Genomic DNA, 17,080 nt, shown 5'->3' on the forward strand with positions numbered 1-17,080 from the left:
TAGGGAGATAGGGGGATAAGGACTGGGATTCCCTGTTCTGCCGAAGTAGGCTCGGGGAAACGACTAATAAGGTTAGTACAATTTAGCCACTACAGAAGCCATAGAGACCTACTTAGCCATTGGCTAAAATGGTTTAATGAAAATAGGAATTGATTGTAGGTAAGAACGTGAGAAAGATAGGTGCTGTTGCTGAATTGTGACAAAGTGAGAAGATGGTTAAAGAGAAGGAAGAACATGAACGAAAAAATGAGGTATTTCCACTTATGCGTAGTTAGCTATATTTCATATAATATCTTTGCTGTTCACATCCGAGTTCTTTTCCTCCTGGCTTTTTCAAATATATCGCGGCTGAAAGCCGAAGATGGAGATGAATGGGTCGGTAGGACTCAGAGATGCTTGTTCTTCACTTGCCAGATGAAATAAACCCACGAACTATGGATTAGCGAGCCGTAGCACTTGATATAGACTTGAAAAGAGAAGCTAGTTGAATCACTAGAGTAAGAATAGTAATAGGTAGCAAAAAGTAAACGATAGGATATAGTTAGCATCCTAGAACAGAGTAGTACATACGACCATAGGGTGTGGAAAACAGGGCTTCCCGTCCGCTCAGCCGTACTTAAGCCACACGCCGGTGAGTTAGTAGTTGGGTGGGTGACCACCAGCGAATCCTCACTGTTGTATGTTTTTGATCTTTTATTGCGTTTTTTTTGCTTATCTTTGTGGCATGGCCATTTTAGATAATATAAATGGACCTATAACTTCCTGGCTATACAGGGGAGGAAGATGTATGTTATAAATTTTTAATTCTAAGTACCATTTTTATGGGGACGCCATACAAGATGTACATAATTTCAAAATTTATCGTTGACTGGAGCACCACCAGCGAGGTATTGTGGTGCTGGCGCTAGGGACCACGTTTTCCGCAAAGAATTGAATTCATTGGGCAATAAAAAAACATACAACAGTGAAGGTTCGTTGGTGTCACCCACCCAACTACTAACTCACCGACGTATATAACGGTAAGGACAGACCAGATAACAACAAGGATGGATAAAGATGATACTCGGGTGATTCTCCAATGTAACTTCAAATAGAGAAAAAGGATGCTGTAACGCCTAAGGCGCAATCTTCATTCGACTATATACCCAGATAAAAGTATGAACACTAATTCTGATTCTCAGTAACTACTGCATGGACAAGACCACCCAGTGAGTGGAGAGTAGTTTCTGCGGATAACAAGGTAAGGAAAGGAACATCAACTTTGAAGGCTTGGTAGAACCAGGTTCGGAACTCTGCTGCTAGCATACTGTCCATGCCGAAAGTAGACAAAGCCTTGGCAGGGTCAATCTTGTCAACCTGTTGGAGAACGAGATTGGAGAAGCGCTTCACGATAAGATGAACGATAGCCTCAAGAACAGACAGTTCTTCATTGCCATTCTCCAGAGCAGCGGCCAGCTCGGCCGGCATGCCGGATCCATGCTTCAAATCCCGGTCGCTGTCACTGTCCAGAACAGCGGCAAGAACGCTGGCGCGAGGGTCGTTAAGAGTCGGGTTGGTACCGCTGAATCCAGCCTTCTGAAGATTCTTGAGACCCAAGGGTTCCAGACCAGTAAGTACATGACAGGATGCCATAGTATCATATGGTGTGCTGTCCTTGTTGAAGATTGTGATGTCAATAATCTGCAGCAACTCATCCTCATTAATAGCTTGAATACCCTTTCGTAGAAGAAGGGCTTCAATCTCAGGGTTCTCATGCAAATATCCTACTTCTGAAATCATGCCTAGGCCAATGGAAATGCCCGGTAGACCCTTGCTTCGCAGGAAGCGAGCAAAGATATCCAGGAAGTAATTGGCTGCACAGTAGTTGCCCTCTGTGGCTGTTCCCACACTGCCAGACACGGAACTGGTCATCAAGAAGAAGTCAAGATCATCAGTTCTGCCCTCGAGAGCATTGTAGAGGTTCCACGAGCCAATCAGCTTGGGATCTATTCCGGTGTGCCAGTAATCCACAGACATCGTAGTCCATAGTGCTTCCTGTAAGGATTTAGTATTTGTGAAGACAGAAAGAGAAAACTGGATAACCAACGTTGAGTCCCATTGCGGCTTGAATCACACCTCCAACAGGTCCTTTGATGGCAGCGACAGCTCTCTGAACATCGGCCAAGATGCCAACGTCTCCACGAATAACTGTGATATCTGCACCTTCTGCCTCCAAATCCTCCACGAGTTGCCGTGCGGGTTTTCGGTCAGTCCCAGTGCGACCAACGAAGACGAATTTCCTGGCACCACGCTTAACCATCCATTTCGAAATACTACGACCCAGCCCGCCAAGGCAGCCAATCATGAGGAAAGTCTTGTTTGGACTGAATTTCGCATCGTGTTTCGTAGGAATAGTCTAAATCGTCAGTCTTTATGCTCAAACGGACTGAGTGGCACCGTGTCACTTACCGGGATAAGTGAGTCCTTGTTCTCGAGAGAAATAGCAATCTTTCCAATGCGGTTTCCAAGTCCAAAGAAGCGATATGCCTGCGTAATTTCGGACACATCAAAGACCTTCAAAGGCTCGATAGCCCTGATCTTCTTCTGCCGGTAGAGGGACAACGTCTCGGCAAGCAGGCTATCGTATGTCAAAAAGAGTAGAATAATGATTTACTGGAGAATACGAACCTTGCAGCGATACAATTAAGCTTTGGCTGATCCTCATCAGAAAGCTCGCTGAGATCGAAGGCGGAGAATGTGACGTTGCGTCGGAACATTTCCATGTCCAGTTTTCCTGCATCGACGATATCCTGTTTTCCAACCTCAATGAACCGCCCCCACGGAGCACAGACCCTCCAGCTATCATGAAGAAGATCACCAGTGAGAGAGTTGAGAACGATGTCCACACCCCTGCCCCCAGTAGCTGCGAGAATGGCCTGTTGGAACGACGAGTCCCGAGAATGGAAGATGTGCTCCCGCTTCAGATTGAATGTCCTCACGAGATAGTCTTTCTTCTCCTGGGTGCTGACAGTCACGTAAATCTCCGCGTTAGCAAGCTGCGCAATCTGAATGGCAGCATTACCCAGGCCACCTGCTGCCGAGTGGATCAGCACAGATTCTCCGTCCTTGATATGGGCGCGATGATGCAGGGCATAGATAGCAGTAGAAAATACTAAGGGAAGTATGGTCATGACGTGAAACTCTTCGTCATCTTGCAACTTTTGACACGCCCATTCCGGGAGTCGCTCATGTGTCAAAAAGTGACCTGGTCCCATTGTGACGACTCGGTCACCGACCACGAGTCGCTCAATACCACTGTCAGCCACCCGAGTCACTATACCACTGCACTCTAATTTGCACATGGCTTCTTTTGTATTGACCTTTCCAGCAAGGGCATAGAAGTCCTGGATGTAATAAGTTATGGATGATCAGGGATAGGGAGAAGAAGAAAACAATCAATTATGCGTACCTTGGCATTTAATCCAACGGACTTCACTTCAATCTCGATAGTCCCTGGCTTTAGAGGTGAAAAGTCTGGCGCTTCACGGCTAAATGCAAGTGTGTCAAACTGACCAACAGTTCCAATAGTCAAGCGAGCTGGCGAAGTCTCGCCCAAGGGAGTGAGAGCCAGCACTTGGCCCTGCTTGTCTCGGAATGCCTGGTTCATTTCCTCGTCTGGCAACATTCGACTGATGTGAAGGAGGCCATTTCTCTGGGTATATTCGAAGTCTGGGCTCATTGATTCAACAGACCCACTTAGAACGGCGGATATGTTCTGCAGTGTCTGTGATGACGGCTCCACAATATCAAGATCAAGCATTGTTATCTGCAAAGAGGGCTGTTCCAGTATAAGGGCTCTGGACAATCCCGACATCAGGGCAAAATCTGGGAATGTTCCTTCCATGTTTCCACCACCAGTAAGCCACAGAAGACTATGAGCGTTGTCTGTGATAAGCTTGACAAATTGCATCTCCTCTCCAGTCAGGGTTGAGAGAACTGGCCGAGTTAATTCAATAGTGGAGATGAGAAGAGATTTTGGCGTAATGATGCTGGCAGTCAGGTCTTGGAGAAGAACACGCTTTACCACCAAGCCTGTTTCATGAGAGAGATATTGAGCCAGCGCATCGTTGAATGAATCTTGCGCAGTCTCTTCGACAATCAGCACACTGGCTGAGCCAAGTTCTGCCTTCTTATCAGAGGGAAAAGCAGACATCTCTAGCATCTCCCCAGTGGCTGTGGTCGCACTGACAGTCACCAGCTCATCTGAGGACTCGGACACGTTTGAGTTCAGTTTCAGAACAATACCACTTGGGGCCACAAGTTCCAGAGAATGCGAATATTGGTTATTATTTAGAGTTTCCCCCACAATCACGAGATCGTATTTCTCATTTCCACTTGACTTGGCCTGCTTGCCTTCACAGAATGGCTGCTTACCGTCCACAATCTCCAAGATAAGCTCGTCATTTTCCGAAAACTGGCCCCTGGCGTATGATCGGAATCTTTTGAATGTTTTCTCCGCACGAAGAACATCCAAGAACTTTACTGTGAGGTTGTCCGAGTTGGTGAGGTCCAGAATCTGCAGTCTGGGATTCTTATGGGAGATAACGTCCACCATAGCGGCAAATTGGTCAACGCCAACCTAAGTAAAGTATGTTAATATTTAGCCTTTGAATGATTTCGGGGCTACTTTACTCACCTGTGCACAAGAAGAAAGGTACTGGGCTAGCCCATCACTTGACAGAGTGGTTATATCGGGCTTCCATAGGAGCCGAAGCATTGGCTCTCGCTCCAGCTCATCAGTCACCTGGGCAGCTCCCTGGTAGCCAGTCACACGAACATTCTTTAGAATAACGCAAGGTCTGTCGTTGTTATCATAAAGGCAAGTGTTGATCATGTACGAAGCAAAGCCAATTTTGTCTGTCTCCGCGTCTATATAAACAGAATCCTTTCGTGGAGTAGAGGGAGCTTGGAAATGAGCCTCTTCAATGGATACTGGGACATTGGCTCGAAGATTCTTGATGATACCTCCCGTACTAGCGATGATACCAGCTTGCAGCATCACATCAATTGTGATGGGATGAACCAAATATGTCGATTGAGCTGAATTACCCTCTCCACCACCCTGCAAAAGCTGGGTCTTTGCGCGGCAATGTTTACCAACCCTGGCCCTCGGGGTTTGTATCTCTTCGAGGGCTGCGAATTTAGGGCCATAATTCAGTCCAACCTTGGTGAACTGTCCGTACCAGTTCCGAATTGCAAGGGCCTCAAGTTCAAGGGTTTCTTGGATAAGAGTGGGCTTGACCAGGTCCTGTGACACAGTAACACTAAGCTTTCCAGTTGCATGGGTGGTAGTGGTCCCATCCTTGTAGCTGCTGATCTCGAACTCCCACCATTTCTTGGAAATTGACGAAGCAGAGATAGCCATAGGGTGAATATGAGTGAAGATCTCGACGCCCGGGGCATTTGAGTCTGCGGAGAGTGGCAGAGCTTTGAGAATTTGAAACTGCCGTAAAGTGACCGATCCAGGATCAGATGATTTCCTTCCAGTGACTTGACAGATCGCCTCAATACCCATTGCAATGTAGCCCGCTCCCGGAAAGACAACAGTGTCCTCCAGTTTGTGATCAAGAAGCCAAGGGTTGTCTTCAGCTTTGAGGATGTTCCTCCATATTGTCTGGAGTCCATTGCCTCCCGGCTTCTGCGAGCCCAGAAGGTCGTGGTGTGGGTACTTGCGCTCGCGGTACTCAGTACTTTCACGGCCCTCACTCCACAGAAGAGTGTCATATGTCCAGGTGTATGGTTGCATATCTGTCATAACCTTCCCTTGTTTGTGCATGGGATACTTTGAGGTATTCCGCGCTGATGAGGTTGTAGCGGTCTCTACATAATTGACTTGGGCGAAGTCAATTGAATGGCCGTGCAAGTAGAGATTTCCGACTGTGTTCAACAGACAAGTGACGGCATTCTTGTTTCTGGTAAGTACGGCCGAATAGTTGTAGTTTCCGGCTTTAACGTTCAGCTTGGTCATGGTCTGCTTGATTGGCAGTTCGAGAGCTGAGTGGGGACCAAGCTCAATCAGGTGGTATTTTGTTCCCTTGATGAGACCCTCAACCGCATCACTGAATCGGACAGGTGACTCGAGATTAGCTCTCCAGTAAGAAGGATGGATCTTTCCAGTCACAACCTGTCCAGTCACAGATGAGATCCATCGAACTTTGCTATCCAGCTGGAAAGGCGGGGGAGGCGGCAGATTATCGACAAGAAGATCTTCGTACTCTTGCCCAAGTAGAACCATGTGATGTGAGTGGTATGCACGATCATTAGTATTGAGCTTACGGGCGAAGATGCCCTTCCCTTGCAAATGAGCCACAATCTTGTCGATTCCATCGCCATCTCCACTGATAGTAACGTTCTCAGGGGAATTGATACAGGCGACTTTGATCACATTCGACAGGTCCAAGCTGTCAATCTCATCCTGCGCTTGGTCCTTCCCGATGCCCGCAGCCACCATGCCCCCCCTTGATTTGCAGTTGAGACTTTCCAACCACATAACCACGGTAGTAGGCAACGATAATCGCGTCTGTTGCACTGAGAAGACCAGCAGCATATGCAGCGGCAATCTCACCGGATGAGTGTCCAATAACGGCCTCGGGCTCAACACCCCACTTACGCAGGAGTTGAATAAAGGCAATTTGAATCGCTGTACAGACAGGTTGGGAGCGTGTGACAAGGTTGATCTTAGATGTCTCCTTCGGGTCCAAGAGAGCCTGTCTCAAAGTCCATTTTGGAGCATGGGGAAGATTTTGCAGAGCATTGTCAAGTTCAACCAAGGTCTTGCGGAAAGAAGGAACCTCCTCAATGAGCTCTTTACCCATCTGAGCCCACTGGGCACCTTGGCCCGTGAAGACGAAAGCGAAAGGAAGCTTGGTATAGCTTACCCCATCAATGGGGAAAACAAAGCTCTCTGAGGCTAGGTTCTCCTGGAGAGTACTCTGTCCAGCAAGCGTGAATGCTCTGGACGAGAGATTAGACCGGCGGACACCGAGGGTGTAAGCCAAATCCACAATGTTGACGTGCTCAAAATCTAGCGAAGATAGATTGCTCAGTTGGCCCTCAAGTGATGCAACCGAGCTGGCTGAAACGGGAAGAATGAAGGTCGACTTCATGTTTGACAGAGCTTCGGAGGAGAGCCCCTTCCGTAGGGGGACAAAGTTTTCAACGGATTCTAAGATGGCATGGCTATTTGCACCACCATATCCAAAAGAGTTGACACCAGCTCTACAAGTTGGCTTCTCAATAGAAAGATCATTTTTAGCTGGCCATTTTGTCGATTCCGTGACGATCTTGATTCCCCACTCCTGCACCTTAATCTTAGGATTGATTTCCTTGACGCCAATAGTCGGTGGGATAACGCCCTTCTCGAGCGCCATTGCAACTTTGAAAATGCTAGAGAATCCCGATGCCGCCTCTGAATGGCCGAGGTTCGTCTTGACAGAGCCAACATGCAGGGGAGCTTGAACCGGCCGTTTCTTGAACACTCGAGATACGGCTTCTAATTCGATAGGATCTCCAACGGCAGTTCCAGTTCCATGGCATTCAACGTAGCTTGTTTCGTTGTACTTATATTCTAGACCGGCTTTTGCGTAGGCCTTGCGAATAACAGCTTCTTGCCCGTCAGAACTGGGGAGGGTGATTCCGTTGGTCTTTCCGTTGGAGTTGACCGCTGATCCACGAATGATACCTCGAATGGGGTCATTATCTTCAAGAGCCTTGCTTAGCTTCTTGAGATAAACCGCACCGATTCCATCAGCACGCCCATACCCGTCTGCCGAAGCGTCGAATGTATGACAAGTTGACGTGGCAGAAAGTACACCTGCCTTCATTGTGCCCAGGTGCTGTTCCGGCGCTTGGACCAAATTTGCACCAGCTGCAATAGCCGCGTCACATTCACCGGCGTCAATGGCGGCGCAAGCCATATGTACAGCATACAGAGAAGAGGAGCAAGCTGTGTCAAGAACCACACTAGAATAAATCATCAGAGACTTGCATTATTATGTCCAAGCTTAATAGCGTGCATACCTGGGTCCCGTGAGGTTGAAGACATGGCTTATTCGATTGGATAGAATGGTCGTTCCCATACCGGTAGCGTTATAGCGATGGAAGTAGTCTGCCTCCTTCGCCTGCATGGTAATATAATCAATAGTGAAGTTGCCAACGTAGCATCCGATGTTAGCTGCGGAAATTCCCTCCAGGGTAGCGCCTGCGCTCTCAAAGCATTCATAGCAGACTTCTAGCAGCTTACGCTGCTGAGGATCCATGAATGTTGCTTCCAGATTGTTGATCCCAAAGAAGCCATTGTCAAATTGGCGAATCTCATCTTGAATGAAGTATCCGCCTTTTGTGTTCATGCTTCCAGGTCGGCTGCTGTTGGGGTGGTAGAATCCATCAATGTTCCACCTCAACGGCGGGACATCACACTGACCAGATCGCCCTTCGGTCAGGAACTTCCAGAGATCTTGGGGCGATTTAATGCCACCTGGCAGTCGACAACCTTGAAATGGAATCAGCTACTACCGGAGAAATATGACAGCTGGCTGAATAGACATGGAAAAAGAATAGGGGGGAAATGAAATGGAGTTATCTACTGAAGGGGATGTCAGGTGGGATCACTTGGCATCTCCTACAGTAACGACGACAGCAATCAGTCGTTGTTCACATCGACACATTGCTGGCAAAGGGGAAAATTGCACTAGTCTGGCAACACATAAAAAGAGAAAATGATGTGTTTCGAAGTGTTTGGAGGACAGAGAAAGAGGAAGTGTGAGGGATAGAAAGCAAACGGAGAGGGGTCACCTGACCTCCACGCTCCAACAACAACTGGATTTTTTGAGATGGAAATACATACCCATTCCAACAATGGCGATCGGTTCATACTTTGAGGTGTCATCGACTTGGACCACGGCAGAAGGGGTCGATGCTCCACTGGCGCTAGAAGAACTGTCACCTCCGATATAGGGCGACATGATTTGTTTGTATGATATATCCCGCAAATGTTTATTTAAGTTGGATCTGACTCGGTGTTCTCGGTTCAGTCTGAGCTTCCTCTCTTCCAGTGCCCTCTATATAGCATTTGAGTATTTGAAGACCGCCGGTGCTTATCTATTACAGGGGTGAGACGGAATCATGCCTATACTCAACCACCCATCAAGGTAGTCCGATTCTGAGATTCATGACCAGCTCTGATTTCCGAAACACAAACACGCATCTGGGAAGTCGGCCTAGCAGTTCTGACCCTGATTCCGTCAGGCAAAGCTTACATCAGACTGTCTGCTGAGCACTCAATCCCCTGTCGGATGTCCGTTTGATAAGGAGCGTCGATGTCCGATCTTACGCTTGGCAGATACGACGAGGCCCGCCTAAGGGGAATTTTTGCTGCAACCCATTGCTTCCCTTGGATATGCTCCCCTTGGATCAAACCATGATCTATTCTGTTTAGCACACGAGCACTGATACTCGTAAACGAATGAATATAGGAAGAATAAATCCTTGCCATTACTCTATCCATCTTCTACGAGAACAACATGCAGCTCACAAAGTTTGCACTAGTTACTGGGTAATCTAACCCAGTTGCAGGTATTATTGACCTATTTTCTGACTTTTATAGCTGCGGGATTGGTGGAATTGGCCATGCGCTTGCTTCTAGATTGAGGGAAGAAAGTAATTATTTCACTCAATTCTTGTGCTCTCATATATCTTTATTCTAACCCCATTTATTAGATATCGAAGTTATCGCAACTCTTCTCCCCCATGAGAATGATGAACATCTTGTTTCGAAGGGTGTGCACGTCACCCGCACTGATGTCACCAAGGATGAGAGTGTAGAGGAGCTCAAAAAAATGATCCAGCAGCTCACAAGGGGGAGGCTGGACATACTTGTGAATAATGCGTCAGTGCTGCTTTGAACTTCAAATCTAAACGAGCTAACCGTTTTCTGCAGCGGAATTTGTGAGTTTTCAGATTATAAAAAAATTCGTGTTGGTTCAACCTTCTCATCAATGGTTTTGTAGGCTACACCATGCCTGCAACGGACACCAAAGTAGCCGAAGTCGAAAAAATGTTCAAAGTGAATGTCTTCGGCCCCATGCGAATTGTGCACTACATGCATCCATTTTTGATCGAGGCCAAAGGCGTTATTGTCAACATCGGTTCCATCGGAGGTGTGTGCCCTTATGTGTACGGGGCGTCCTACAATGCTAGCAAGGCCGCTCTGCATCACTATGGCAATACATTGCGTGTGGAGATGCGTCCATTTGGGTATGGAACCTATCTTACCTCGCCGTCGTGTGGTACTGACCTGCGCAGAGTTCGTGTTGTGAATATTATCAGCGGTGAGGTACACACCAACATTCTCAAAAATGACCACGGCAGATCCCTACCAGAGGGTAAGTTCAACCTGTTATCTTCAATCAAAGGAAGCAGTAATCTCAATAGAGTGGCGTATAGATTCGGTTTATTATCCACTGAACGACGCGTTCCAGGCACATCTCTACCGAAAGCCAGGTGAGATCCACGCATTTTTGAATGGTAGCAATAGTTTAATCTAATCCGCACCCCAGATGGTATCACCCCCGATCAGTATGCAGCTGGGGTGGTGAAGGAGATTTTGAAAAAGTCACCAGTACCCTGGTTCTGGTTTGGTGCATCGTCAGGCATGATCCGGTGCATCGATGCCTTTCTCCCACGAACATTTTGGGTGTGTGCCTATATTTCGGTGTAATTTGAGCTCACATGTTCGAGCTAATTAAGATTTAGGATTGGTTCTTTGGTCGTTTGTTCAGACTCGGAAAGTTGGTCGAGTTGCAGTCCGGTGGAGTAAAACTAACTTGATTTGAGATTGGAACGGAGTGGAGCCAGCTGCATATACGAGACACCCCTAGTTCAAATGAAATCAAGTCATCTTTATTCACTACAGTAATCTTGATACATAAGGTAAAGCATTAATCAATGGATGTGCCATTGAAAGCACAAGAGAGTCCGTGTTTACATCTGGCGGATATCCGGTGCTCCGAAGCGGGGGGGCCGTGAAGCAAGGCTGAAGGGTGTTGAAGATGCTTACCGCAGCACATTTGCACTGCAGCTTCAAGATATATTAATCCAAGTATTCTATGAGATTAACTACCAGATCAGTATTGGAGTTCAAGAACAGATAAGACAAAATGTCCATAGATGGGTTTGCCTTGGTGACTGGCGCGGGTATGTACAGAATGGGCAACTCCAAGATCAATGCAGAATTAACCCATCTCAAGGAAGCGGAATAGGACGCGACTGTGCCATGGCATTCGCTAGTGAAGGAGCAAAAGGTGTCGCCTTTGCGGACATCAATCTGACGGCCGCAACGGAGGCTGCCGAAGAGAGCAAGGCCCATGCCAGCAACCTGGATTACCAGGCTATCGCCCTACAAGTGGACGTATCAAATGAAGAAAGCGTCCAACGTATGGTCACCACGACATTGAAAGAGTTTAACCGTATTGACTATAGCGTCAACAGTGCTGGAGTGAGTCGGCTACGTCTGTTTCGTCTTTTGGTCCCCGCAAAATTCAATCTAATGCGTGTCATACTGCAGCTCGGAATCAAAAACGCCCGACCTGTGTCCGAAACTTGCATGGCGGAGTTCGACAATCTGATGTCCGTCAATGTCAAAGGTACCATGCTATGCGTCCGTGCTGTAAGCGGAGCGATGAAGGCCCAGGAGGAACGCCTCGTGGCGGGTCGGACCGGGCCGTTTAGCGTCGGTCGGGGGAGTATCGTCAACCTCGCCTCAGCAAACTCCGTTGTTGCCTTCCCCGAGATTGTCCAGTACACCGCGGCGAAGCATGCGGTACTCGGAATTACGAAGACGGCTGGTACTAATTCCCAAGAGCCGAAGACTGTATATTTCATGCTGACCAACCCAAGCTCTAGACAATGCACCTCATGGTATCCGTGTCAATGCAGTCTGTCCATCGTGGGTAGAAACCCCGATGATTGATAAGGCTTTCGAGGAAAACCCCGAAATACGTCTAGCATTGTCCGCTAGTATTCCTGCGGGGCGCCTGGCTCACCCCGAGGAGGTGTCCAACGTGGTCTTGTTTCTGAGTGGCCCGAAATCTAGCTATGTGACGGGGGTCGGGTGGCTTGTGGATGGGGGAACCACCTTACAGATGAAACACGGATGATGGAATGATAGATAGGCGTCCGTAAGATGGGATTGAACTCATCTAATTGGTTTAGTGTTACCACTAATTGCAGCAATCAATTTAATTTGTTTTCTTGCCTTTTGCTTACCCAACGGCATGTAGCGCTCGTCTTGGCAACGGGGGTCGGATATTCGCTCCGGGTGGACCAACTCCGACAATAATGGGAAGAGGCAGATCCGACCAATCATCATGATGGAGCAATAGAGAGTAATATTGCCAGGCCGAACAGATTGCGTAAAAATAGCAGCTGTAGTCCCCTTTCCAAATTAGCACATTCCAACAAATTGAGCTAAGAGATATAGCCTAAACTGCATATTCTCAAGATGGAAACCAACAGCCCAAAGATTCTGTCTCTCTTTCCCATTTTGCTCCCTGCAATTGCGATAGTTGGGGTAATCTATAGCTATTTCCGATCATGGTATCGCCTTCGCGATTTCAAGGGACCATGGCTAGCTGGCTTGACGGAGGCTTGGCTCTTTCGAACCACCACGACCGGGGAATTGCATATGCGATTATACGAAGTCAATAAGAAATACGGTCTGTCCTATGAAAAATACTACGCCATTTTATTCTTCGGGGATTTCAGCGCTGATAATGTGAAGGTGACCTGACTCGAATTGGACCCAACTGGCTCATGACAAGCGACCCGGAGATAATCCGTTATATGAGTGCAGCGAGATACAAGCACCACAAATCTTCTTGGTATGAATCCTTGAAGGTTGATCCTTATGTGCATAGTGTCTTCTCGGAACCTAGCCTAGAGAAGCACGACAAATTACGAGTTAAGATGCAATCCGGGGTACGCACTGGATCGTTTTGAAACACGTGAAATGTCTGCTAATAAGTCTGCCAATGACAAACAGTATTCTCTAAAAGAAAATCGAGATCTTGGTGTCAAAATCGATGCCGAAATTGCTTCACTTGTTAACTTGATAGAGACGAAATACATCTCCACGGCGAAGGAGGTTCGCCCAATTGACTTGGCGCAAGCCGCTCAGTATTGGTCCTTGGACGTTATTACCAGTATTTCTCTTGGTGATCCATTTGGGTATCTCACAGAAGACAGAGACATGTATGACTTTGTGAAAATAATTCAAGGCGAATTACCGCTCGCAACCGTCTGCTCGTCGACACCCACATTGGGAAATCTCGTTTTTGGATCGGGACTGGTCACCCTTATCGGGCCAACTCCCAAAGATGAAGCTGGGCGAGGAAAGCTCATGGGGTAAGATGCTACCTCTTACATTCCACTCATCGAATTCAAACTGATGGGCAGATAGAATAGCGAAGAAGGTTGTCGGTGATCGGTACGGTCCCCAAAAGATCATACGAGACGACATGCTGGGAACTTTTGTCCGAAACGGGCTCGACCAACGTCAAGCTGAATCCGAGATTCTTACTACCATGTAGGGTCAAACAATCACTCTTCCCACATACCCGATGTGACAAGTCACTAATTCTACAAGTCTGGCTGGATCCGATACGACGGCCACCGCTATTCGCGCAACTATGCTACATGTCATGACAAATCATCGAGTCTATAACACTCTTGTTCAAGAGATACAAAACGCAGAGGCAAATGGGTCTATCTCCAGTCCCATCACATCCGCCGAATCTCGTAAAATGCCCTACGTACAAGCGGTAATCAAAGAAGGCTTGCGAATCCATCCGCCCATTACTGGTCTCTTGACTAAGATTGTAAACCCAGGTGGGGAGACAATCAAAGGTCGATTTGTTCCAGGGGGTACTGGTATTGGCCATTGCGGATGGGGAATCCAACGTCACGAGGTCTTCGGAACCGACGTTGATGTTTTCCGGCCTGAACGATGGATCGAAGCATCTGATACACAAAGAAATGAGATGGAGAGGACCATGGAGCTGGTTTTTGGTACCGGTCGATGGGGCTGCCTTGGCAAAGCAATTGTGATGGTCGAATTGGACAAGATCTTTGTGGAGGTTCGTTTGGGTTTCTATCCCTGAGAAATTGAGCTTCTTGGCTAATGAACCTGAAGCTTCTCCGAAGATTCGACTTTGAGCCCATTTACCCTGGGTCTCCATGGAAAAGCAGCAATTTTACTCTCTTTATGCAGAAGGAGATGTGGGTACGCGTTACAAAGCGTGTCGCTTAGTGTCCTTACGATGCAAGGGATCATTGCCAGAATGTTGAAGATGCTAGTAAACCTGGAGTCCGCCATGGAATGCATGCCTTACTATTTTTCCAAGGAAGGTTACAAGTTACTCCGAGTTCTTGACACTTGGAAGTTATTTTGCGATCAGTTTGAGGCTGCAAGTCGATCATCAAATGACAATTATGACAGTTAAGAATATACCATTCTTTTTTGGACATAAGCAACACAAGAAAGCGCCTAGATGCGATTGTCTTAACCAGGTTCCTTCTCTCTCAGATCCATGCTGGAAGCTAGAATTTCACATTAAGATTCCTTACCCTGGCTCCTCCATCAAGTAACATAAGATGGATAATTTTCAGTTAATTTTATCTAACCACCTGTCTTCGTAGATATCAATTCCTACCAACAGCACAATGGAGGTACCGAAACTCAGCATGCTATAATACCTACAGAAAGAGAATGGGAAAAGAAAATAGAGAAAACATAAAGACTTAGTTTGGTTAGAGGCAGCATCATGATAAGGAGGAAAATAAAGAAGAGTGAGAGAAAGCTCTACGTACATAAAGCAAACCTAGCCAAGCCTGAGATATAAGGTAATTATGGACTTGAGACACTGATAATATCATCCTCTGTCAACATGCTTGCGCTCCTTCTCTTTATCCATCATTGCACGCATGTGTCATATGTGCCACGTTGAAATAAATCTAATGATCGTCTTCAAAATCAGGAGAAAGCTCATTTAGTTCAACCACAAATTCCTTGCCGTTAATGGGATCCATAGGTTGGCAATCTAACAACACAAAAAGCATGCGCCCGGGCTTATCGGGTGACAAGTTGCGCCATCGGTGAGCTGTGGCACGCTGAACAAGGACATCTCCTCGTCGCATAATACGCTTTTCACCACTGTCCAACTCAACCTCGAATTCTCCTTCAATAACTGTGCCATAGTCCAACGACATGGCACGGTGCATTGGTGACTCCACGCCAGGTGCGAAGTCGATCATCCGCACGAGTGTACCACCGGGAACGTGAAGACCGGGCTGAAAAAGAATATTTAGTAAAGGTTTCTCCTGGACTTTAGGGATTTCAGTAAACTTACTGTGTTATTCTTTGCTAAGGCGATATCGACATCGCCATTGAGATCGACTGCTTCACCCTGAGTGGTGTAGAGGATGTTTTGGCAGCCACGGCCGTTTGCCATCAAGGCCTGGTGGTCTCCATTATCGGCTGGAAGAAAAACTCCTTCGCCTTGAGAGTTGTGAGTGGTGATGAAGCGTTTGATGTCGGGGAGACCTGTGCCTGGGAATTGGGTAAAAGGGCCCTCGGTGGCATAGATATCGGCATAGACTTTGGACGACATTTTGGATAACCTACGAACTCGCTTATTGAATAGGGAAATAAGAATGGAGCCCAGAATTTATGTCGAGAGTGTTCACATCGGACTACATTGTTTGAGCTGATGTTTACTTCTTGGCATTATATCGGACCTCCGGTTTGCATTTCACCCGAATCTCAGTTCGCGGATTACATCGCAGGTGCGGCGCCCGATCCCTGTTTTCGACTCAGTCTCGTTAATTCAAATACAGCTTACTCTTTGACATATTTTGCTATACTTGAAAGCACTGCCACAACCTTCCGGGGCTCAGCTGTGAAGCAGAACTCAAGCAACCGTATTTTTCAATCACCTCTACGTCCTCCCCCCTGCACACCCAGAATGCAACCAAAGAAGATTTTCATCACCGGTACAACGGGATATCTTGGTGGTACAACTCTTGACTTGGTGTCAAAGACGTTTCCCGCCGCAGAATACTCTGCTCTCGTGAGAACAAAAGAACAAGCCGACGCCATCACATCGACATACCCCTCCTTAACAACAATTATTGGTGACATTTCCTCCAAGGATATTGTGACAACTGCCGCAAATGCTGCAGATATTGTCATCGATATTGCAGGGGATAATGAATCGGGAATTCAGAACATTTTGTCCGGGTTAGCCAGTAAGCCGGATAAGGGCACGTTGATCCACGTCTCCGGGATCACCTGTCTCCTTGACCCATCCAGTCTTAACCTGGGCTATGCTGCACCCCGCATCTACAACGATTTAGATGACAAGGCTGAAATTCTGTCCTTCGAGCCGACTCGGGAACATGCTACACTAGACCAGAGCATCCTGCGAGCTCCGGAGGAAATCGGCGTCAACACAATCATTCTGAGCTCATGCCAAATCATGGGTAATGGGTCCGGATCATGGAAGAAAGATTCTTTTGGTCATGGATACGTTAAGACAGTTCTCGGACGTGGGAAGGGGTTTGTCGTCGAGCAGGGTGAGAATGTGTGGAGCTGGTGCTCTGTTCGGGATGTCGCTTCCGCCATTGTCTTCGCCCTGGACAGGATTATCACTGGCTCTTCCGATATAGAATATGGAAAGGATGGGTATTACTTTGTTCAAACTGGAGAAGTGAGCTTCAGAGAGCAGGCTCGAGCTGTGGCGACGAAGCTCCACCAGCTTGGTAAGCTGGACACCGACGCCATCGATGAGTTGAGTGTTCCTCAGGCGACTGAGATCCATCCCTACGCTGGTCTTCTATGGGGGGCAAGCTGTCGCAGCAGAGCTGATCGCCTAAGGGCTATTGGATGGTCACCACAAGAGACAGACTGGAAAGCTCTTATGGATGAGACTGTTGTTGCTGCTACCGCTGATTGACCGAGAAGGCTGTCAAGCCGCTGGGAAATAGA

The 17,080-nt window shown here is 47.4% G+C and overlaps 6 protein-coding genes across 6 annotated transcripts; 4 read left to right on the forward strand and 2 right to left on the reverse strand.

Moving 5' to 3' along the window:
* Nucleotides 1-1,164: 1,164 nt before the first annotated feature.
* Nucleotides 1,165-9,002, reverse strand: N7487_011841 (type I polyketide synthase; the record flags this gene model as incomplete). Its single annotated transcript, XM_056879571.1, is given in 9 exon segments — nucleotides 1,165-2,034; nucleotides 2,087-2,395; nucleotides 2,449-2,617; nucleotides 2,668-3,383; nucleotides 3,449-4,618; nucleotides 4,676-6,497; nucleotides 6,517-8,001; nucleotides 8,059-8,530; nucleotides 8,885-9,002. The coding sequence occupies 9 exon segments, from the start codon at nucleotides 9,000-9,002 to the stop codon at nucleotides 1,165-1,167; spliced, it is 7,131 nt and encodes a 2,376-aa protein (XP_056724890.1).
* Nucleotides 9,003-9,560: 558 nt separating this feature from the next.
* Nucleotides 9,561-10,866, forward strand: N7487_011842 (uncharacterized protein; the record flags this gene model as incomplete). Its single annotated transcript, XM_056879572.1, has 7 exons — nucleotides 9,561-9,592; nucleotides 9,644-9,696; nucleotides 9,757-9,925; nucleotides 9,977-9,984; nucleotides 10,047-10,421; nucleotides 10,596-10,732; nucleotides 10,792-10,866. The coding sequence occupies 7 exons, from the start codon at nucleotides 9,561-9,563 to the stop codon at nucleotides 10,864-10,866; spliced, it is 849 nt and encodes a 282-aa protein (XP_056724891.1).
* Nucleotides 10,867-11,195: 329 nt separating this feature from the next.
* Nucleotides 11,196-12,194, forward strand: N7487_011843 (SDR family NAD(P)-dependent oxidoreductase; the record flags this gene model as incomplete). The annotated part of the gene is made up of 4 exons (XM_056879573.1): nucleotides 11,196-11,232; nucleotides 11,286-11,533; nucleotides 11,603-11,882; nucleotides 11,941-12,194. 4 exons carry the CDS (start codon nucleotides 11,196-11,198, stop codon nucleotides 12,192-12,194), a joined length of 819 nt encoding a protein of 272 aa, XP_056724892.1.
* Nucleotides 12,195-12,538: 344 nt separating this feature from the next.
* N7487_011844 (cytochrome P450) lies at nucleotides 12,539-14,195 on the forward strand (the record flags this gene model as incomplete). The annotated part of the gene is made up of 5 exons (XM_056879574.1): nucleotides 12,539-12,752; nucleotides 12,818-13,014; nucleotides 13,079-13,440; nucleotides 13,496-13,621; nucleotides 13,682-14,195. 5 exons carry the CDS (start codon nucleotides 12,539-12,541, stop codon nucleotides 14,193-14,195), a joined length of 1,413 nt encoding a protein of 470 aa, XP_056724893.1.
* An 853-nt stretch (nucleotides 14,196-15,048) lies between these two features.
* On the reverse strand, nucleotides 15,049-15,704 carry N7487_011845 (cupin domain-containing protein; the record flags this gene model as incomplete). The annotated part of the gene is made up of 2 exons (XM_056879575.1): nucleotides 15,049-15,384; nucleotides 15,444-15,704. The coding sequence occupies 2 exons, from the start codon at nucleotides 15,702-15,704 to the stop codon at nucleotides 15,049-15,051; spliced, it is 597 nt and encodes a 198-aa protein (XP_056724894.1).
* A 354-nt stretch (nucleotides 15,705-16,058) lies between these two features.
* N7487_011846 (uncharacterized protein) lies at nucleotides 16,059-17,048 on the forward strand (the record flags this gene model as incomplete). Its single annotated transcript, XM_056879576.1, has 1 exon — nucleotides 16,059-17,048. One exon carries the CDS (start codon nucleotides 16,059-16,061, stop codon nucleotides 17,046-17,048), a length of 990 nt encoding a protein of 329 aa, XP_056724895.1.
* Between the last annotated feature and the right edge of the window lie 32 nt (nucleotides 17,049-17,080).

Source organism: Penicillium crustosum, assembly GCF_028827405.1.
Source record: "Penicillium crustosum strain IBT 35664 chromosome Unknown utg000005l_segment0_segment0, whole genome shotgun sequence".
Taxonomy (NCBI): Eukaryota; Fungi; Ascomycota; class Eurotiomycetes; order Eurotiales; family Aspergillaceae; genus Penicillium; species Penicillium crustosum.